This window comes from Dipodomys merriami, unplaced genomic scaffold, assembly GCF_024711535.1.
Source record: "Dipodomys merriami isolate MVZ:Mamm:240054 unplaced genomic scaffold, mDipMer1.0.p SCAF_11, whole genome shotgun sequence".
NCBI lineage: Eukaryota > Metazoa > Chordata > Mammalia > Rodentia > Heteromyidae > Dipodomys > Dipodomys merriami.
The window spans coordinates 13,985,282-14,007,494 of NW_027202382.1; the positions used below are offsets into that span (position 1 = coordinate 13,985,282).

General features: G+C 43.9%; 2 protein-coding genes across 3 annotated transcripts in view; one reads left to right on the plus strand and one right to left on the minus strand.

Annotated features, from left to right (window-relative positions):
- Positions 1-1,871, minus strand: part of Kif24 (kinesin family member 24) — a 50,941-nt gene extending 49,070 nt beyond the window's left edge. Inside the window, exon 1 of the mRNA XM_070008947.1 lies at positions 1,766-1,871. The gene's annotated coding sequence lies outside the window, so the exon portion shown is untranslated. The remainder of the gene's footprint in view (positions 1-1,765) is intronic.
- A 349-nt stretch (positions 1,872-2,220) lies between these two features.
- Positions 2,221-15,248, plus strand: Nudt2 (nudix hydrolase 2). 2 transcript variants are annotated; one of them, XM_070008956.1, is made up of 3 exons: positions 2,221-2,272; positions 11,585-11,718; positions 14,600-15,248. In XM_070008956.1, the coding sequence occupies exons 2-3, from the start codon at positions 11,592-11,594 to the stop codon at positions 14,914-14,916; spliced, it is 444 nt and encodes a 147-aa protein (XP_069865057.1). In that variant the 5' UTR covers positions 2,221-2,272; positions 11,585-11,591; the 3' UTR covers positions 14,917-15,248. The 2 variants fall into 2 exon arrangements, with proteins under 2 accessions (XP_069865057.1, XP_069865067.1); XM_070008966.1 differs by lacking the exon at positions 2,221-2,272 and adding an exon at positions 2,360-2,380.
- The last annotated feature ends 6,965 nt before the right edge of the window (positions 15,249-22,213 follow it).

Genomic DNA, 22,213 nt, shown 5'->3' on the forward strand with positions numbered 1-22,213 from the left:
TTCAAAGCATGAGCATTGGGGGACATTTCTCATCCAAACCACAACAGCTGCTTTACCTGACTTTTTCAATCTTTTAAAAATAAAGGCACCAATGAACTGTCAATTGACACAAGAACGAATCAACGGTATTGGGACTGTGAGTATACTTCCATGAGTTAATAATGAGTCAGTCTTGGTAAAGCAATTCTATTCTGCACACCAGAGGAAGAGGTAGAACACTGACTGCTACATGCACTGATGTAAAGATCACAAAATTTCACTATAGAGTCCAAAGGAAGAAAAAATATTTTAAACCATTAAATATGACAACAACCATGGATGACTAAGAAACAAAAAGGAGGGCGCGGGGAAGATGGCTCAGTGGTAGAGCGCTTGCCTTGCATGCCTGAGGCCCTGGGTTTGATTCCTCAGCACCACATAAGCAAAAAGAAAAAAAGCCGGAAGTGGCACTGTGGCTCAAGTGGTAGAGCGCTAGCCTTGAGCTGAAGAGCTGAGGGACAGCGCCCAGGCCCAGAGTTCAGGCCCCACGACTGGACCCCCCCCAAAAAAGAAAAGAAACAAAAAGGAGATGAACTCTTTTGCTTATAGCAACAAAATACTTTTAGGAATCAACTAAAATATTAGTCTTTAAGAATGAATTCAAACCCCAGTACTGGCACAAAAAGAAAAAAGAAAAAAAATTTTTTTGGTCGGTCACGGGGCTTGAACTCTCAGCTTGGGTGCTGTCCCTTAGCTTTTGTGCTCAAGGAGAACGCTCTACCACTTGAGCCACAGCGCCACTTCCGGTTTTTCTGGTGGTTAATTGGAGATAGAGAGTTTCATAGACTTTCCTTGTCCAGGCTGGCTTTGAACCACAATCCTCAGATCTCAGCCTCCTGAGTAGCTAGGATTACAGGCTTGAGCCACCAGCGCCTGGCTAAAAGAAAAAACGTTTTAAGGAGTCTACTGAAAAGAATTAGCAGACCAAGATTAAAAGTCCCAATGCAGGGACTTGTAGCAACCAATTCAAGTTTCCCTTTCCTCAAGAATGGAAATGCCAACCTTAAAACTTTTGGTCCTTGTGCCCTCTCATTCTGAGAGATTTAACGGTGCAAAGCATAAGGGGGAATACAATCCATTTGTGAGGAATTAAATTCAACTGAACAAAATATCTGAAAATTCCATGTGAAAAAGCCTGTCTTAACCTCAAAGACTTCAAAATTATACTAGGCGACGGGGTTTACGAGATAAATAACTAACCAAAGGCGAATGGAACCTCTGGGTCCCAGTACATTTCAACGGCAAAAGGACTTTGGGACTCAGAGAGACTTCCCGAGAAAGGTAGTGTTCAGGACGGTGGCTGAAAGCTGGGCGGCGGACGCTGAGATCTGAGGATCGCGGTTCAAAGCCAGCCTGGGCAGGAAAGTCCGTGAGACTCTTATCTCTGATAAACTACTACGAAAAAGCCGGAAGTGGCGCTGTGGCTCAAGTGGTAAAGTGCTCGCCTTGAGTACTTCTCGAGAGGCTCAGAGACAGCGCCCACGCCCTGAGTTCAAGCCTCCGGATTGGCAAAAAGAAAAAGAAAGAAAGGAAAAAGAAAAGAAGAAAAAGCAAGATCGCTGCTAAGAGAACGCGGAGATGCGGGGATGGAAAGCAGGGAGGGGTGTGGACGTTTGGAAGAGGAAGAGGCCCTCACAAACGCCGGTCTCCCCACGCGCTCCGCGGACCACCGGCGCACCCTCTCCCGCGGAGGAGAGGTTCGATCCCCACCCTCGGCCCTTCTCACCGTGGGGGCTTCCGACCTCCCCCTCAGTCAGCTCTGTCTGAAGACAGGAAAAAAAGGACACCTTCTGGAGACAGCCGCAAGGCTGGCGACCGGGGAGCGTCCTGTCAGCCCGCCAGTCTCAGACGTCCGCCAGGCCGCATCCCCATGGCAACGCCGCCAAGCGCCAATTCGAACACCCGCGCTGTCGCCCGCGCGGCCCGCAGTCTCGCACGGCCCACCAATAGACATTCAGGGAACCTGTTGTCATTCACAGCCTTCTCCTCTAGAAGACCAATCAGAGGTCCAAAAACTACAGCGGGCCGAACTACCAATTTCCGCCTTTCAACCAATAGTTCCGCTAGAGCGGAGATCTCGCGACGTTCTCTGAGAGCGCACGCTATCTTGGAGGCGGATCCAAGTTCCTTCTGCCTAAGCTTATTGGTCATTCGGAGCGCACAGGAGCTCTCCTGATTGGCTGGTGTTCTATCTGTCTCCATTCAAGATCCACCTCCTGCCTCCCTCCACTAGGTGAGTAGAGTATCCTTTGGGTCCACCTGGGTTTGGTTTTCTGTGGACGAGCTGGTGTTTGGAGCTTCTGGCGTTTATTGCTAACCTCCCTTCGCTATAGGGTCAGAGGTGGGAGCGCCGTCCCCTGCATAAGCAGACCAGACCCCAGACCTCAGTCTTACTGTCTTGCGTCTGTAGAATGGAAGGTTCAGTGGTCCTATGTGCCTCGCTTGCCGTGGCCTGGACGTCATACCTTCTTCCTAGGCGTCTGACTTCGTTGGAACCCATTAAACCCCCACTTGCTTTCCAGAAGATATTTTCTAATAACTTCATTTATTGTGTGAATAATATCGTGGCTCTTAGTGGCAGAATTAAAGTCATACACGAGAGTCCCACTACCGTAAGGAAAAAAGAAAGATGCAACAACAGCTTAAGATAAATAGCAAATGCAGAAAGATCTGACGCTCCAGCTTCGAAGTCAGACTGGGAAGAAAAGGCCTTGACAAGACTCCTATCTCCAGTTAACATCGAAAAAGCCGGAAGTGGAGCTGTGGCTCAAGTGGTGGAGTGCTAGCTTTAAGCAAAAAAGTTCAGGGACAGCATTCAGGTCCCAGATCGAGCCTCTGGAGTAGCGCACACACACACACACACATCATGTTTATATAGAACATGTAGGAGTGTTTGGGATCAGACATTAATATCATAATATTTATTTATTTATTTATTTATTTTGGGTCTGGTTGTGAGGCCTGAACTCTGGGCCTGGGTGCTGTCCCTCAGCTCTTCAGCTCAAGGCTAGTGCTCTACCACTTGAGCCACAGAGCCACTTCCGGCTTTTTTCTTTTTGCTTATGTGGTGCTGAGGAATCGAACCCAGGGCCTCAGGCATGCAAGGCAAGCGCTCTACCACTGAGCCACCTTCCCAGCCCCATAATATTTATTTATTTATTTTGTCGGTCATGAGCTCTTAAGCTCAAGGCCAGGGCTCTACCACTTGAGCCACAGTGCCACTTCTGTTTTTTTTTTTTTGTTTGTTTATGTAGTGCTGAGGAATCGAACCCAGGGTCTCATGCATGTGAGGCAAGCACTCTACCACTGAGCCACCTTCCCGGCCCATATAGCATCCTTTTTTTTTTTTTTTTTTGGTCAGTCGTGGGGCTTCTGGGCTTGGGTGCTGTCTGGGCTTGGGCGATGTCTTTGTGCCCTGCTCTTCAGCTCAAGGCGAGCACTCTACCGCTGGAGCCACAAAGCCACTTCCAGCTTTCTAGTGGTTTATTGGAGATAAGAGTCTCACCAACTTTCCTGCCTGGGCTGGCTTTGAACTGTGATCCTCAGATCTCAGCCTCCTGAGAAGCTAGGATTACAGGCGTGAGCCACCAGAGCCCAGCTGATAATATTTTTTAATATCATAATATTTAATACTGAAAATTGTCTAAAAGTTTTCCCCTTATGATCAAGAACAAACAAGGTTAGGCATCGGTGGCTTACTTTTGTAATCCTAGCCACTCAGGAGACTGAGATCTGAGGATGGTGGTTCTAAGCCAGCTAGGCACCAAAGCTGTGAGATTCTTTATCTCTAGTTAACCACTAAAAAGTCAGAAGTGGGAGTTGTAGCTCAAGTGGTAAAGCACAGGCCTTGAGGAAAAAGGCTAAGAGACAGTGCCCAGGCTCTGAGTTCAAGCCCTAGTACTAGTGCATGCATGTGTGCACGCACATACATGTGGAAAAAATAATTATTTTCTGTATATTATGATGAGTTTATTTTGTTGGTCTTTATTCATAAGGAATATACTTAGTGTGAGTAGTGTTTACCATCTGTTTTACAGAAAGTATGAAAAACCATTTCTTGAGTCAATCAGTAAAAGCTAGGAATAGGCCATTAAAACAAACTTTTAGGTTGAAATAGCGTGTTTGCACTATGAAAATAAAATAATTAACCAGAAGCTTTCCGGTGACCTTCTATGGTACAAGAATAAGAGTGATTTGAATATGTTTAGTACCTCTGATAGGATAGAATCCATATGTACATAATTTATTTTAAACTCTACAACCATAAAAGTAGGTGTTATCTGCATTTTAAAAATAAGTATGTTCTTGCAAGTAACTAATTAAATTCAGTGGCTTGGTCTTTCTCATTGCAAAGCCAGCTATACTTTTTACTATGCTATTTCTGATGAAAATGTTTGGAATACCAGATTGCAAGGGCATGTTGAACAGGTAGACTTACCCAAACTGGAGGGAGATGAGTTGCAGAAATACCTGTGGTGGATAGATATCTCCTTTCCTCCCTTCTTTTATCTGGAGATAGATAGTCCATATGGAGCCCAAGTTGACCTTGAACTTGCCTCAGCCTCCTGAATGCTAACTTTTGCTGGAAATATCCCTTAAATTCACCTTTGCTTTCCTTTTGTGTAGGATCTGTCTTCATCTAACTCCATATCATTTGTCAAGTAGACCATTGAAAGAGGCTTGTAACTGGTCTTACTGTTTCCAATCTTTCCTTCTAATTTGCTCTCCACCTTGCTTGCTGCCAAAATGTCTTTGTAAAATGTCAGTCTGACCAAATTATAGCTCTGCCTGAAACCAAAGGCCCCATTGCCTACAGAATATAAACTGAGCTTTGCAGCAATGGAATATCATTTTTGCTTGAAAGGTCTTTGTACAAAGTCCTCCCTCTGCCTGGAGTACTCCTTGCCACCACCTCTGTTCTGCCTGGTAAAAACTCCTTGCCATCGGGCTGGGAAGGTGGCTCAGTGGTAGAGTGCTTGCCTTGCATGCATGAGGTCCTGGGTTCGATTCCTCAGCACCACATAAGCAAAAAGAAAAAAGCCAGAAGTGGCGCTGTGGCTCAAGTGGTAGAGCGCTAGCCTTGAGCTGAAGAGCTGAGGGACAGCGGCCAGGCCAAGTTCAGGCCCCACAACTTGACCACAAAAAACAAAAACAAAAACAAAAACTCCTTGCCATCCTTCTAAATACTTATGGGGTACATCATTGACCTAAAGATCCTTCTTTGCTATCTTTCCATCTTACAGATACCCCTGTGATTCACAAGGCACAACAACTTGGTTGTTTGAATGCCTTCCACTCTTACTAGACTGTGAATCTCTAGGAAATGAGAGCTTTATAGTATGATTCATCTTCATATCGATCCTTCAATTGTGTCATGCTGCATGTCACACAGGATGCACTGAACAGACCCAGGAATAAAAGAATCCCTTCAGGCTGTAATGTTAGACTTCCCCAAAGTTGCTTTCTAGACTTGAACAGCAGATGGCACCAAAAGTCCACTTAACAAATCTTAGCTTAAGAAAAAAAAAAAAGTTCCAACCTTGCCTGACTTTGGCCTCATCCTAGAAGCCATTATACCATTATAGGTAAAATCTCCAGTTTCCTCCCTCAACCAAATAGCAAAGATTGCAAAATGACTCAGCAAGCGTGGTCTCTGTGAGGCCAAGGCAGTGGCAGCTGTCCAAGGAAAGCTACACAAAAAGGAATATTTTCTTTTCCTCTCTTTATGTAGTTAGGGTTTGTTTTTTCCTTCTCTCTGCTTTTATTGTTACAAGATTATTTATGGGTGGATGCCTCATTACTGCCTATATAGGAAAGGTTGAAACTGGAAAATTGGAAAGAAGGCATTTAGAATTGTGAAGTTGGGAAAAGCTGAGGTAATCATGTGAGTTGCTTGTGGACAGGCAAAGCTGGCTTTCCTCCTCATGCTGGAATGGCCTAGACAAATTTTCTGGACATCAGAGCCCTAAGTTAGATGCTTGTATGCTTTCCCAAGAGTAGCATCAAGGATGTTCCCAATACTTGTTGCAAATCCCCAGGCTACTGAAAATGGCTTTGAACAGGTGGTTTAGTTTCCCATTTCTCAGAGAAGATCAGTGGAGTCACTGAAACCCTTGTTAGATAGGTACTTTAAGGGCCTTAGACTGTGCTTCCAGAATCATCTGGAATAACAGGATAACAGGATCTTATAAGTGTTCCATCCTCCCACCTAAAAAAGTATTTGGTGTAAAGGATTCCAGATAGACATCTTAAACAATCTCCAGATGAATACAGATTAAAGCCTAGTAAATTTTAAACTGGAAGTGGTTTTATAAATCATTTGTATGTCTTCCCTCAGGGTCATTTGTCTCTTAAATCCTGTCTTTAAGATGAGTGGAATTTTGAAAAGGAAATGAAATAAAAATACAAACTTTGGAGTTAGATTGATTTAGATTCAGATCCATGTACAGTTCAGCTATGCCCTTAGGCAAGTATTCTAACCTTCCTAGTCTCTCAATTTCATTATAAACAATATAATAATGATTGTTTTAAGGGATTGTCTTTTTTTTTCATGTCTGTTTTGAGATATAGTCCAGGCTGTCCTGGAACTCAAGATCTCCTGCCTCAGCCTCCTAAGTGCTGAGATGATGACAATGTACCATCAAGTCTGGCCCTAAAGGGTTGTCTTGAGCATTAAAAACAATAGTCCTGTCAGGCACTGGTGGCTCATGCCTGTAATCCTAGCTTCTCAGGAGGCTGAGATCTGAGAATCATGGTTCAAAGCCAGCCTGGGCAGAAAAGTCCATGAGACTCTTATCTCCAATAAACCACTAGAAAACCGTAAGTAGCGCTGTGGCTCAAGTGGTAGAGCACTCGCCTTGAGCTGAAGAGCTGAGGGTCAGAGCCCAGGCCCAGAGTTCAAGCCCTATAACTGACCAAAAAAAAAAAAAAGAAACAATCATCCTAGCCCTGGATATAGTGACTCAGGCCTGTGATCCTAGCTACTCAGAAGGCTGAGATCTGAGGATCTCAATTTAGAGCCAGCTCAGGCAGAAAAATACATGAGAATCTTATCTCTAATTAACTAGGAAAAAGCTGGAAGTGAAGGTATGGCTCAAGTGGTGGAGCACCAGGCTTGAGCAAAATAAGGCAAGGGAGGTGGCCCTAAAACTGGCACAAACAAACCAAAAACCATAGTCTAAAACCTTGTACAATGTAGCTGACAGTTTGATACTTGATAACATTATGTCATGAAGCATTACCTAAAGAGATTTTTAGACTATGAGGAATGTAGGGAGAAGGAAATTCTGTATGTAAAAATGTATTTGTGGGCTGGGGTGTGGCTCAGTGGTAGAGCACGTTCCTAATCTGTGTAAGGTTCCTGGGTTCAATCCTTGGAACAATAATAAATAAATAAATAAATAAATAAATGTCAGGGCTTTGGAGTTGAGCTGTGTTTTCAGTGGAACTCTGATTAACTTGATAAACACACCAAATCACATCAGCATAACCTCCTAGGCTGTGGGAGAATTCTATCTATAGAGAAAGCCAAGAGCACTTTTCTTTAGCTTCTGGAACCTTCTGATGACATTGAGGGTTGTTTTGTTCAGGTTTTTTCTAACCACCTCAGGCACTCTGCCACTTTTCTGAAGTGTGAATTGCCTGCTGTCAGCCTGGAGTTCTCACCTCAGCAATCCTGGCTGCAGGCACATTTGCATATTGGATGCTGTGTTCTTTAACCCCCTGAGGTTTGAATCTACTTTGGAGCCTGTGTGTGAAAGCTGGCTACATACAAATCCCTGGACAGTCTCAGCTCCCTGATCTCCTGAAAAACCAAAAACCCCCAACAAGGCTTCATTGACTTTTATGCAAATGGCACTCTTCAGGAAAACACTGGGCTGTTTCCCAGGGCCCCAGAACATACTCAAACATTTGTTTGAGTAGGAGGTTGGGAGAGAGTTCTGTTGAGTCAATGAACATCTGTTGAGAGCTGCTGTGCTGGGTCCCAAAGAAACAGAACTCATAGTCTGGCTTTTTTTTTTTTTTTCCTGCCAGCGGTACCAACAGCTTTACCTCACTATGCTGTGCATCCTAATGGTGGCTTTGTACTGTTTTACTTTAGCTAAGTTGGAGCCATGTTTCCCAATGTTCTCTTATATGGTTCCCAGTTAGTAATGACCACAGAACATTTTGTGCAAGATTTGTGAAGTTGAAGTGCTATAGTAGGCAGTACACTATGAAGGACAGAGCTGGGCACGTGGCATAGTGCCAGGTCATATACTTTGAGACTGGTCTGCTGGTTCTCCTTGCCAATAAAAGATGGCCTCCAGGTCTCAAGCTCTTTCAATTCTGGTGCAATCTTCTCCCTTTGACTCCTCTGAATCCTAGGTCAGATGTGCATTTAGCTCTGGGAGAGCACTCAAGCTTCTTCTGTCTGTCGCCTCTGTCAGTGAGCCTGGAGACTGAATGCAAGGCTCTGGTTTTCTTCCTCCTTCAGGAATTTCAGTTGTCCTTATAGCTCCCAGTTTGCTGACAGGCTCCTGTTTGTCTCGTTCTCTTCTACTCCACGTCCAGCCTGTCCTCTCAGCTGTTCGTTTCACATACATGTAGAGACTTCAGGCCCAACAGCAGATGTAGAGGTGACAGATGTGACTTGCATCTACATTTTTGTTATCCATCGCCTTCTGTTTCTTGATTGAACCCTAATTACTAGTAGAAGTTTATGGAGTGATTAGAAGCTAGAAGGCTTCATAGATTGAGCTACTTTAAAGGCAGAAGAAGGAAGTTGCATGTACAAAGTGGGGGTTGGAGGAATTTTAGCAGACTCACAAGCAATTGAAAGGGCAGTGTTTTGCCTTCTAGAAGTATTGAACTCACCATGGGTCCAAGCATAGGTAGAGATCCTAGTTCTTCTCATCCCGTTGACATAAACTTGATCTGTCTGGTTCTTAGATAGGGAAATCTTTATACGCTAGCATCAGCCAAGGCTATTCCCTTGTTAAAAGTGGAGTTAGGCTACAGGCCCAACTCTAGGGATTCCACATGTCTGGTCTGGACGCTAGCCCCAATATACAAAAATATGCAAAGAAACATATATTCATGTGGCATGGGTATGCCAGGGAAAGAGGCAAAGTAAGCACTTTAGCCCCACTTTCAAGCTATAAATATAAGCTTTAGGTTTAAATAGGGAAAGAATTGGGGCAGGAGGAGAAAGGCATGTATATCACTAAACAGTCTCAGGCAAGATGTAGCCTGGTTGATCATTATCTCAGTTCTAGTTCTGTGGGAGACGTTACCTTTGTAGTGGCTTGATGGGAGCAGTCTTGTTCCCAGGAGAGAATCGTTTCTGCTCCAGGCACACCTCATCATCATAGGTAATTGTCCTCAGTTGAGGTGTTGGGGCGTGGTAGGTTTGTCCTGGGAGGCTCTGTTGATTCTTTTCCTTAGAGGTAGTTTCATTCCCTTGACATAAAGATGTTATTGACCAATGTCTTCCTGGAAGCCAAGGTGATTGCTGGAAAGATTCAGTAAAATACACAGATATAGAATGGAGCCAGAAATGTCAAGCTTTTCTCCTGCTTTTAGTTTAATAATATATGGGCTCAAATAAGGAGTCAGTGCTTTGTAACAAAAGCTAGCCTTGAGTAAAAAAAAAAAAAAAAAGTGAGAGCTCAAGGCTCTGAGGTCAAGCCCCAGTACTAGCACGAAAAAAGAAAAGAGCCTGGCTACAGTGGCTCATGCCTGCAATCCTAGCTACTCAGGGGGCTGAGATCAGAGGATAGTGGTTCGAAGCCAGCCTGGGCAGAAAAGTCCCCATGAGACTCTTATCTCCAATTAACCTTAAAAAATGGAAGTGGGGCTGTATCTCAAAGTGGTAGAGTACTAGCCTTGGGTAAAAGCTCAGGGATGGCGACCAGGCCCTAAGTTCAAGCCCCCAAACCGACAAAACAAAACAAAAAAAGGAACAAAATGGAGGTGAAAGAACTGGCCCCACCGATCTCAAACAGGTGAGGGCTGTTTACTGAGCCACAGAGAAGGAATGGAGGTGTGCCGGATAGGTGGGGTTGGGGTCTTGCTTTTATGGGTCTTCATGAGGAAACAGAAGTTTTGAAAAAACAGACTGTGGTCTAGGCACAGTGAGAGGGACTAAGGACAGGTACTTTTGGCTCGGCCCAAAATGGAATGTTCTGCCTTGGGATGACAGGAACTTTGGCCAGGCCTAGGCCAGAATGACCCACCTGGGATCAAGCACATCTGAGTGCATATGGTATTTTGCTTGACCTGGGTTTAAAAGGTGAGGTCAATCCTTCAACAACAACAACAAAACTTCAATATTAATTATATGTGGTCCTTGATTATATAATGAAATTTCACTCGTGCAAGATATTCTTTTTTTTTTTTTTTTTAACCGGTCATGGGACTTGAACTCTGGGCTTGGGCGCTGTCCCTGAGCTTTTTTTCTCTACCACTTTGAGCCATAGTGCTACTTCCAGTTTTCTGGTGGTTCTAAGAGTCTCATGGACTTTCCTGCCGAGGCTGGCTTTGACCCGTGATCCTCAGATCTCAGCCTCCTAAGTAGGTAAGATTACAGGCATGAGCCACCAGCTATGCAGACACTCTTTTCTCTTGTTTGCCTTTTTTTGTTGTTGTTGTTTATAGTGGAAGAAAATCTTTATTATATGGCTGATTATAAGTCTTCCCACAATCTCACCTTCTAGAAACCACTATTAATGAGGTTTATCCTTCAGGTTTTTTTTTTTTTCCTACACATCTAGAAGTCTATTGAATGCTTTCTATGTGACTGGCAGTATTTTAGAGCATTTAAGAAAATTATATAATCCTCATAGCAACCCTTTCAGATAGAACTGTTATCATCTCACAGATAAGAAGACTGAGGAACAGGAATTCACAGCTAATGCATGCCAAAGCAGAACCTGACGTAGACTTTTAACAGTCATGCGTGTTTTCCTCTATGAGGGTAAAAAAGAGACTTCCTAATTCTTGTGCCTTTTTGTACTTTAAATCTGGACCATGTATAACATATTCAAAAGCACAACAAAACAAAACAAAACATTTGGTATACCAAACAGTGGTAGGTAATTGTTTTGAATCATCAGAAACCATGTTGTTGGGGTCTTTGTTTCAGGGGTTTAGAATATAGACTAAGGGAAATAGGACTTTATATTTGATGCTAATACATGTAGTGGCTACCTCTCTCATTCCTATCCTCTCTCCTGTTTCGGTGGGTTGACTTCTAGGCTCTCTGGTCTTGTAACAAATACACATAAGTCCTGAATACACACAAGTCCTGAGTTTTAGAGGAAGACCTGGAGGCTTGGAATAGAGGCCACGTTAACTAATTGTAGTTGCCAGGGTCCTGTAGTTATACACAAAGTTCTGTCTTTCATTCCTGGATTCTGTCCATTGGCCCCTGGCATGCTGTATTTTTCTGTGGGTTTATGAGATCATTGTTAGTGAGTCTGTACTACTCTCCAACACCAGAGTGCTACCCCACTGTTTTGTATAAATTCCCAGTGTCCCACAACTTCTCTTGTTACATTTTTAGATAGACCATGGCCTTGAGAGCTTGTGGCTTGATTATCTTCCGAAGACGTCTTACTCCCAAGGTGGACAACAGTACAATTGAGTTTCTACTGCTGCAGGCATCAGATGGCATTCATCACTGGACTCCTCCCAAAGGTAAGAGACCAAAGAGGTTGGCTCTTGAAGGAATGCCAAGTGTTGTTCTACATGGCCAGGCCCCCCTACAAGGCTTGTTTCCCAGTGACTGTGGAACAGGAAGGGGTGGAGTAACCAGGAGCCCTTGATTCTTCCTACATATAAGGTCTCCAGACCTGAGCAGAGCTGGAAATATAATTCTGTGACTGAATCCCAGGACAGAAGCAGCACCTGGTGTTTTTGTGAGTATCATTCACCAGAGTTCTAGCCCCTGTGGTGAATGACTGGATAGGAGAGAAAAGCCACTGGGCTGGGAATTGAGGCTGTTGAAGGTGAGTCATGACTGGGCTATGTGCCCACCTCTCTGGATTTAAAATTTTTCATGTGTCAGAGCAGAGAGTGATTTTTTTTTTTAATCCTGAGTTTTCTTTCAGTCTTTTCTCTGATTTAATTTGATCAGGTTCCTTTGAATCCTCATTCAGTGTTCCCTTCACTCTGTTTTTCTTTTGAACCACACACTCAGTATGACTTTTGGAGTGCACCTAAACATAGTTGTGTTTTGTGTTAGAAGAATGGAGAAGGTAGGTTCCCTGCATCTGTGGACTCATAGTCTTGCAGGAGTGGAGAAGGGAAAGATCAAGGAGACCTTGGATTTTCAGCTTGAGCAGCCACCCATGCCCTGAGTCCTTCACTCAAAACCACAAGTAGAGTCAACCAGGTCTTCAGAAAGTAAAACAATGAAGACTAACGACGTAGGGCCTTAGCACAGGCCAAGATCTGTTTATAAGCACCTTCCTTCTTAAGGAAGAGGAAGAAATATTCCCTCAAGGGCTGGGAAGGTGGCTCAGTGGTAGAGCGCTTGCCTTGCATGCCTGAGGCCCTGGGTTCGATTCCTCAGCACCACATAAGCAAAAAAAAAAAAAAAAGCCAGAAGTGGCACTGTGGCTCAAGTGGTAGAGCGCTAGCCTTGAGCTGAAGAGCTGAGGGACAGCACCCAGGCCCAGAGTTCAGGCCCCATGACCAGATCCAAAAAGAAAAGAAAAGAAAAGAAAAGAAAAGAAATATTCCCTCAAACAATCTTGAAAAATAGATCAGGCCGTGTAGGGAGAAATAGGGGAAAAGAAGCCATTGTTGGCTGAAGTAATTGGGATGGTCCAGTGAGCAGGAACACTCTGTAGCTCTGGCACAAAGTCCCAGAAATGAGAAGCCCAAAGCAAACAGCCCCCAAACTAAAAAGAATTTGTTTGTTTTTGTTTTTTGTCCGTCGTGAGGCCTGAACTCTGGGCCTGGGCGCTGTCCCTCAGCTCTTCAGCTCAAGGCTAGCGCTCTACCACTTGAGCCACAGCGCCACTTCTGGCTTTTTCTGCTTATGTGGTGCTGAGGAATTGAACCCAGGGCCTCATGCATGTAAGGCAAGCGCTCTACCACTGAGCCACCTTCCCAGCCCTAAAGAGAGTTTGATCAGGGGGAATGGGAAAAGATCTAAGGTTGGAAGAAAACAAGGAACTGCTAACAGAAAATAAAATTTTACACATTTGAATTGCACTGAGGAGAAACAAGGTGAAAAAGAGGTAGAAGTGTCAGAAATGCTATGAATAGAAATATTCACACTTATCTCCTGATCATCCAAGTCACACTGCATGTCAAAGGACCTCTCTTAATCTTTCTTACTTGGGTTTGGAGAGAAGTTGACATGTTATCATGATGGGCAGAAAACTGAATTGGTTCTACTGGGAGAGCAGTGCCCAGAGACTCCCACACACCTAAAAGAAGGTAGAGTATTCTCAATCAGTGTCACCTGCCAGGACCAGTGTCCCTCAGCCACATTTCTCAGTGCATTACCTATTTGTCTTTATGTACACTATAAAAGATGATATGCAGAGAAAAGTCTTCAGAAGCCATTAGCTAGAATAAGTCAAGAGCTAAGTTTCTGAATATTTTCTGTCCAACAGCAACTAACTTAAGGCACTGCTCTGCAGATCTCTGGAAAGGAGAACTGCTAAGGCTGTATTTCCATCTCCAAATTTAGAGGGGAATAGCTAAAGACTTCCTGTTTCCCAAGAGCTCCTGAGCCAGGAGATACCAACAACTTGCCAGAGCCATGAGCAGACAGGTTACCAGAACCTTCCCCAGTGGTTCTAGGCCCTTTTGGGCAAGCAAGGAATTTGTGGGAAAAGCCTAGGGGCTGTTCCAGTCTGCAGAGCTTCAAGTTCTCCTACAGCAGTTTTTTGGCAGTTTGGAATTGGATCTCGCCAATAAATTTTCTTAGAACTGGCTCTCAGCTTGTCCCTAGTCTAAGTTCCCATCAGGACTTTTCCTATGAAACTGAAATCTGGCCTTCCTCAGCTAGAAAGATGAAAACAATTTGAAAAAAAGCCTTGATGGCTACTTGGAAACAGCTGCTGGCATAGCAGTGCGGGGTTTTTGAGCCTGTCTATCCGCCCTGAGGCTTCAGGGTCCAACTATAGTCACTGGGTTGTATGAGAAGTACTCCCTGTTCAGCTAGTCCCCCTTCCTCTCTCTGCCAAGAAGTGTCCACCATCCTTGGAAAAATTGCCTTAAGGTCTCCAGGGGGAAAATGGTCCCTGAGAACGAGAGGAAGAAAGCTCCAAAGAATAAGGAAGCAGAGTTCTGAGAAAGGCCATATCACTATCGAAAAAGCAGTATTCTAAACACAACTTACACATGGAGTGGGAAAAGGGGATTGCTCAGATCCAAAAATCAAGATCCTATGTGCCTTGCACCCTCACCCTGGCACATTAGGAGATGGTCAAGCTCCAGACTTCCTTTACCTAGGAACGCCTAGAAAAAAAATCACCGAAGACTCTATCTTTAAGTCATCTGACCTAGAAAAACCCAATACTGTAGAAGAGTTCATCTTTTCTTCTTTTCTCCTAACCAGGCCATGTGGACCCAGGAGAGAATGACTTGGAAACAGCCCTGAGGGAGACTCAAGAAGAAGCAGGCATAGAAGCAGGCCAGCTGACCATCATTGAAGGGTTCAGAAGGGAGCTCAATTATGTGGCCAGGGAGAAACCTAAAACAGTCATTTACTGGCTGGCAGAAGTGAAAGACTACAATGTGGAGATCCGCCTCTCCCATGAGCACCAAGCCTACCGCTGGCTGGGGCTGGATGAGGCCTGCCAGTTGGCTCAGTTCAAGGAGATGAAGGCAGCCCTCCAAGAAGGACACCAGTTTCTGTGCTCCACAGCCGCCTGAGCGGATTGGAGCAGTCATTTGCTTCCATGGCATCCTCCAGGGCCTTCTGAGGTGAACCCATCCTCTAGCCTGGGGAAAGATTTTTCTGGTCTTGGGCTTGTTACAGCCAAGAGCAGATAGGTTAGTAGACTTGTGTCCGTACTCAGATGAGAGGAAGCAAAAAGTTTAGCTGAGTGAAAAAACAAAGGAGGAGTAAAAATGGAAGAAAAAAAAAAAAAGGTACCTCTCTGTACATCACCTTTATAATAACAATGAAAAGAATAAAAATAAAAAAATTTAAAAGGTCAAGCCCAGTAAATGCATCTTTATAAATAAATCTCAAGTGGCCTACCTATCCTTATAACCTGTTTGTTTCTTCCTTGGGCTCTTGCCATTAGTGGGGAGAAGAAAGCGGAAGTGAGTCAGAGTTCTGTAACCAGGGAAAATCCTGCATCCAGAAAAGCTCAGGTGTAGGGAGGCAGGCTAGGAGAGATCCAGCATTAGCAAGGTGGCCTCTTGCCTCTGGAACCCAAGTCTCTCATACCCCTTTACTAATATCACTAGGACTGTGACCTGTAGTCAGGATTTCCGAGTGAGTTTGTTCTACTCCTGGATATATCTCTTCCCTAGCCCCATACACATTTGTTACATTCTCGCTAAATGTTTCCTTAAATAAATTAGAGACCCAAGGAAACTTGGGTTCTCTGGGTCACAGCAGAGAAGGGGAGGGGACATGCAATCTTAGACCAGCAGGTCATGAACTCTGACCTTTCAGTCAGGCCTGTCTCTCAAGAGTGATGAGTCTTGTCAGCATGATTTAGGTCACTGGGAATAGGGTAATCCCAGACTCATGTCACTGTGTTGTCCTCACCTGTAGCTGCCTTCCCTACCTTCAGCCAACTTTCTTCATCACTGTTTCTTCCCACCCCAGTTCTCTAACCCCTGTCTATTCCCTTTCTCTACAACTCCACTGTAAGACCCAGAGGTGCAAGAGTTGAGTCTCAGCCCTCTTTTCCCTTGCTACTAGGGCTCAAGGAATGCAGAGGCAGGTGTTAGGTCTTATAGCCCTTCCAGAAGCTGTTAGCAGCTGGATTCATGTGGGTTTTATTAGAGGGCTGTTGCCCAATGAGTGCAGAAGATTGGAAAGGAAGGGGCATTGGCAAAGGTCAACCTGGATTACCAGAGTCAAGAACAGTCACCCCCAAAGAAAGGAGAGAGAAGTTGCCCAGGTCTTGAACAGGCTTCCAGATGTTTCCAGTCTCTGGTTCTCCGTGCAGACAGGGCAGAAGTACTAGTGAAAAGGATCTTGGAGCACGGCCAAGGATCTAAATGGTTTTGTTCCTCGCCCCTCTGAGCAGCGCTCTCCAAAGGAGGCCTGCTGCAGGAAGTTTTTGGAGCTTAATGTTCTCTTCCAGGCCAGCAGGGACCACATCCCACTGATTTAATAAATGCCTGCTGGGCAGTGGTGCCAAACCACAGACAGGCTGCCTTCTAACAAGGGCTGGCTGGCCCTGTGCTCTCCATACAGGATGCTGTGGAATCTCAAAACTCTTAAAACCTCATACATCAAAGTTGGAAGGGATCTGAAAAAAAAAAAAATGACCTGGTTCTGCTGCTCCTTTTTTATTGCTGGAGAAATTGAGGCTTTAAAAGGTAGGTGATCATGACAGTTGTCTATATGTGGGGAGCTTTGAGGATGAGGTGCCAGAGGGAAGATTGCTTTAGAATATCTTCCATAGCTTTGGAGTCATTCCCCTGGGCCTTACATAGTGTCCCATTAAAACAACATAGGTACTTCAGTGAGAGGGGGTTCCCTATAAATTACATTTTTTTTGCAGGAATAATTGACAGCAGGTGGGTGGAACTAGAGCATGTTATGAAAGGCAGAGAAGAGGGGGGGAGAGAGGAACTGAGATTGGGATGTGGCAGGTGAGTAGGCTCTGCTATTGTCATCGTTTTGCTTTGGGTCAGCAGAGTTTGTTCAATTTGAACTCAGAGACCCCAGAGCATTACAAAGCCCACCTCTCTTGCCCTCAACAGACCCCATCTCAATAGTCAGGGCAGCACTCTACTGATTCTGTATTTAGGGATAAGCCAGTTACTAGAGAGACCTCAGTAGTTACCATCCCAGGAAGTACCTCTATGTTGAAACTTTTCTTCCAGAGAATGGAGATTGTCAGTACTTACCTGAACTAGAAGATCCCTGCCCCAGCCCTGCTGAAGGACAGCTGCTCTGGGATCCCACTGGTTTTCCACATTTCTGCTCTCAGAGTCCTGAAGTTCTACAGTCCAGTTTGTTCAATGTGTAGGATTTCAATGAGTTTCACGACCAAGATAAGCAAAGAGATTGCTGTCATGGTCATCCCCCCACTCCCCAAGAAGCTTCCCAGCGAACAGGCTTAGTAAAAGGGGTGCTGGAAGAAGGCCCTGCTCTGTCCTCGGATTTATTCTGTAGGGAAGACAATGGGGCCTCTCATTTCTTTCTAGGGATCAGAAGAGAGGTGACTGGTGCTTCATAAGGCCTCAATAGAGGTTGGCTTGGTGAGCCTACACAGGTCCACAGTTCACAGAGGAGCAGTCTCTGGCCTGAGATATTTTCCCTCCCACCCACCAGGGATTAAACTCAGGTCTTGCACTCACTTGGCTTCTTTGCGTGGCTGGTGCTCTACCACTTGGACCATGCCTCCAGCCCAGCTTTTTGCTAGCTATTTTGGAGATGTTATTTTGGAACCAGCCTAGGCTAGCTTCCAACCAGTCCTCTGTATCTCAGCCTCCTGAGTAGCTAGGATTAAAAGTGTGAGCCACTGGTACTGGCTCTAAACCACTTTCAAAGGCTGTCATTCTCAGGCATGTGTGCTGAGGCAAAAGCACAGGATGAGAGAGGGAATGTGGTTAAGAGATCAGAGTCATGCCTCATTTGTCACCGCTTCCTCTGTGGTCTTGGGTAGGCTCTTGACCTTTCTAGGTCTCACTGTCCTCATCATTGGACCAGATAACCTCTATGGTTCCTCTGAGTTCTGATAGTCTATTGGATGGGATTTTAATTCTCCCTTCGCAGATTACTATATAAAAATCAAACATATACCAATCCGACCTCTCTACGTAATTGAACTTGTACAGCCAGTATACCTACTTGTTTCTTGGTGAGGAGACAGGGATAATGTTATCTCTCTACTCCTATGAATTTTCCAAATTTTCTATAATGATACTATATCACCTTTCTACAAACAATGCCTTTTTTTGAAATAAATTTTTATTGAGATTAGGTGATTACATAAATTTCACATATTTCACAGTATTATGAAATATTAGTTGATACTTACATTCCTTTCCTTTTGCTTAGTGTAGGCTGTTCCTCTTTCCCTCTCAGTCCCTCCCTGCAATCACTGCCTTTGAGTCATTTTCCTCAATGCCCAGTGCAGCGGATGGGCCCTTCTGTTGTATGTTTTCCTGTTTCCCTCTGATTCTGTGTCCTCCTCCTAGCTTCCTTCAGATGTGCACATATATATATATCATACATATGGTCAAGAATATGGAGTCATTTAACGATACGGCAAAATGAGTGGAAGTCCTTTGTATAAGCAACACCTTTTAAAATGTTTTATTTCTATCTACTGTATTTGTGATTTGAAGACTTTATTTTGACAGACTTTTTTTGTCTTGTCCCTATAGGGGGAAAAAACTGGCTTAGCCATGAGCAGACATATTCAACCAGCAAAGTTCTTTGTGAGCAGATATAGGAGGAGACAGAGTGGAACTCAGAGCCTTCTGCTTGTTAGGCAAGTGCTTTACCACTTGAGCTGTGCTTCCAGACCTTCTTGCTTTGGTTATTTTTCAGGTAAGAGTCTCATGCTTTTTGCCTATCTACCTTGGATCAACATCCTCCTTCCTCTACCTCTGGCAGAGCTGGAATCAGAGGCATGCAACACCATGCAGGAATGTTCTTTTGAGACAGTCTTTTTTTTTGGTCGTGGGGCTTGGACTCTGGGCCTGGGCACTGTCCCTCAGCTCTTCAGCTCAAGGCAAGCGCTCTACTGCTTGAGCCACAGTGCCACTTCCGGTTTTCTAGTGGTTTATTGGAGATAAGAGTCTCATGGACTTTCCTACCTGGGCTGGCTTTGAACTGTGATCCTCAGATCTCAGCCTCCTGAGTAGCTAGGATTACAGGCATGAGCTACTGGTGCCTGGCTTGAGACAGAGTCTTATTATCTGGCCTCAAATTGGTATCCTCTTGTCTATGCCTCCGTAATAGCTGGGATTATAGATAAGTCTCTGCATCCAACCTGTAGATGTAGTTTTTGTAAAACAGGACTTGAGCTTCAAAAGACTGAGAAGTAGGAAAGGAGGGACCAAAGGGTAGATCAGATTTATTTCAAATGGTAAAAGATATTCAAGCCACTATTATTCCTTCCCCCAGTTAGATCAAGTCCCATGAAGAAATAAAGGGTGAAATATGTTGATGATAATGGTGACATAATCAAGGGTGACAAAGGTCATCCAATAAACACTTCAGTTGGAACCAGAATTCTACTTTTCTGTTTATTCTGGAAGGCTTTTTAAAATTAAGAACACACACACACACACACACACACAAACTCAGCTTTTATTTTTTTGGTCACGGGGCTTGAACTCAGGGCCTAGATGCTGTCCCTGAGCTCTTTTGCTCAAGCTAGCACTCTACCACTTTGAGCCACAGCACCACTCCCAGTTTTCTGGTGGTTAATTGGAGATTAATCTCGTGGATTTTCCTACCTGGGCTGACTTCAAACTGCAAGCCTCCTGAGTAGCTAGGATTACAGGTATATGCCACCAGTGTATGGGTGAAAACTCATCTTTTTAAATAATATAATTCCTAAGGCTTCGCAATAACCATCATCATTATCTAACTCTAAAAGGTTCCCAAAGTTCCTCAAAGAAATCCCATACTCCTTAGCAATTGCTCTCATTGTACCTTGGCTACCACTAACCAACTTTCTACGGATTTGCCAACTTTTAACATTTCATATAAATGGAATCACATAATATATGGTTTTTGTATCTGGCTTCTTTCACCTTAGTATGTGTTTTCAGGATTTCTCCATGTTGCAATATGTGTCATTACCTCATTCTTGGTTTGGTTTTTTTTCATATCAGGGCTAGAATTTGGGCCTCCCACTTTTGCTCAGCTCTCTTGCTACCAAATGGCATTCTAGCACTTTGAGCCACACCCCAATATCTTGCATTTTGTTGATTAATTAGAGATAGAGTCTCATAGACTTTAATGCCAAGCTGACTTCAAACCTTGATCCTCTTTCAGCTCCTAAATAGCTAGGAATATAGAGTTTGTAGTTTATTGAAAATAATTCACATTTCATATAATACACCTATTTTAAATTGAAATATACAACTTAAGGGTTTTAATACATTCACAGTAGTGCAATCACAATTAATCTTAAACATTTTAATCATCCCCCAAAGAAAAACATACTCATTAGCAATCTTTCTCCCAAACATTCCCAGTCCTACACAACCACTAATCTACTATCTGTTTCTATAAATTTGCCTATTCTGGACATTTCATATATTGGGATTGTATAATGTGCGGTCTTTTGTGACTGGCCTCTTTCACTTAGCCTAATATTTCCAAGATTTGTTCATGAATATACCATATTTGTTCACCCAGTTTGAGTCATTCCCACTATTTATCTGTTATGAGTCATGCGGCTATGAGCATTGTGTACAAGTTTTCAATTCCTTGGTTATATACCTAAGAGTAGGATTACAGTGTCACATAGTGAGGGTACTGCCAGATTGTTTATAATGAGGTTGTGCATTTACATTCTCAGCAGAGATATATGAAGGCTCAAATATGTCCATATTGTTTTATCCCAAATCCAAATGAGACCCCAAGACACTTAGTCAATCAGGCTAGGAATGTTTATTGACTGCAGTGGTATCTAACACTTTACTAGTCGAGAAGCAGAGTGCATGCCGAGCTCAGGGGAGGCTGAGTATATAAAGGCAAAAACCACATATGCAGGTGTTTCTCTTTGTCTTATCGCTTTAACTTTGAGCAAGCAAGCAAACAGGTACAGAGGTGGAATATTTGTAGTCAGCCTTGCAAGTGATAGTTTTGATTTCACAAGCTAAATCAGAAAAAGAGTATAAAAAAGACAAAAAGCTTAGGAGGAACTTAGTGAGGAACTTTGTCTGAACATTTTCTGGCTTTTCTCAGAATTCTTGCCTCTCACCTTAATCATGCCTCAGGCCTTGGTTTTATTTCCCTGAAGCCAGAAGTTCTCTATCAACCTCCCAGACAGGGACAGAGTGCTACACATATCTTCATCAATTTCCTGTTTTTATTATTATAATCAGTCTATGAGTGTGACATGGTATCTCATTGATTTCGATTTGTATTATCCTGCTGACTAATGATTTCAAACATCTTTTCACATGTTTACTTGCTAACTTGTTTAACTGCCATGGTGAAAGTTTGTTCAGATCCTTTGACCTTGTTGTTGTTGGTCATGGGGCTTGAAGTCAGGGCTGGGTCTGTCCTGAGCTTCTTTTGCTCAAGGCTAGCACCTATCACTTGAGCCACAGCACCACTTCTGGCCTTTACTGTTTATATGCTACTGAGAAATGGAACCCAGGGCCTCATGCATGCTAGGCAAGCACTCTACCACTAAGCCATATTTCCAGCCCAAGTGTAGAATTTTCACAACATTTATTTATTTATTTTGCCAGTCCTGGGGCTTGAACTCAGGGCTGGGGCACTGTCCCTGAGCTTCTTTTGCTCAAGGTTAGCATCTACCACTTGAGCCACAGTGTCACTTCTGGCCTTTTCTGTTTGTGTGGTACTGAGGAATCTAACCTAGGGCTTCATGCATGCTAGGTAATAGTATTCTACCACTAAGTCACATTCCCAGCCCCAACTTTCATTTTTTGAGACAAGGTCTTGCTGTGTAGCCCAGGCTTGATGCAACTTGTGATCAGCCTCTTGAGTATTGGGATTATAGGAATGTGTCACCATACCCAGCTTGCTTATTTATTTATTTAGTATGGTCTTGCTATGTTACCCAGAAAGATTCTGAATTTCTGGGCTCAAATTATTCTCCTACTGCAGCTTCTCCTGTACGTGGGACTACATAATGAACCAGAGTATGTGGATTGGCAAATGGGTTTCATTCCTGCATCTAAAATAATCAGGTAGCCTGCCTGCCTGCCTGCCTTCCTTCTTTCCTTCCTTCCTTCCTTGGAATCAAATCCACAGCCTTACAAATGGTAGGCAAGTACTACTCTGTGAGGTCCATTGAACCATAATCTCATTATGTCACTT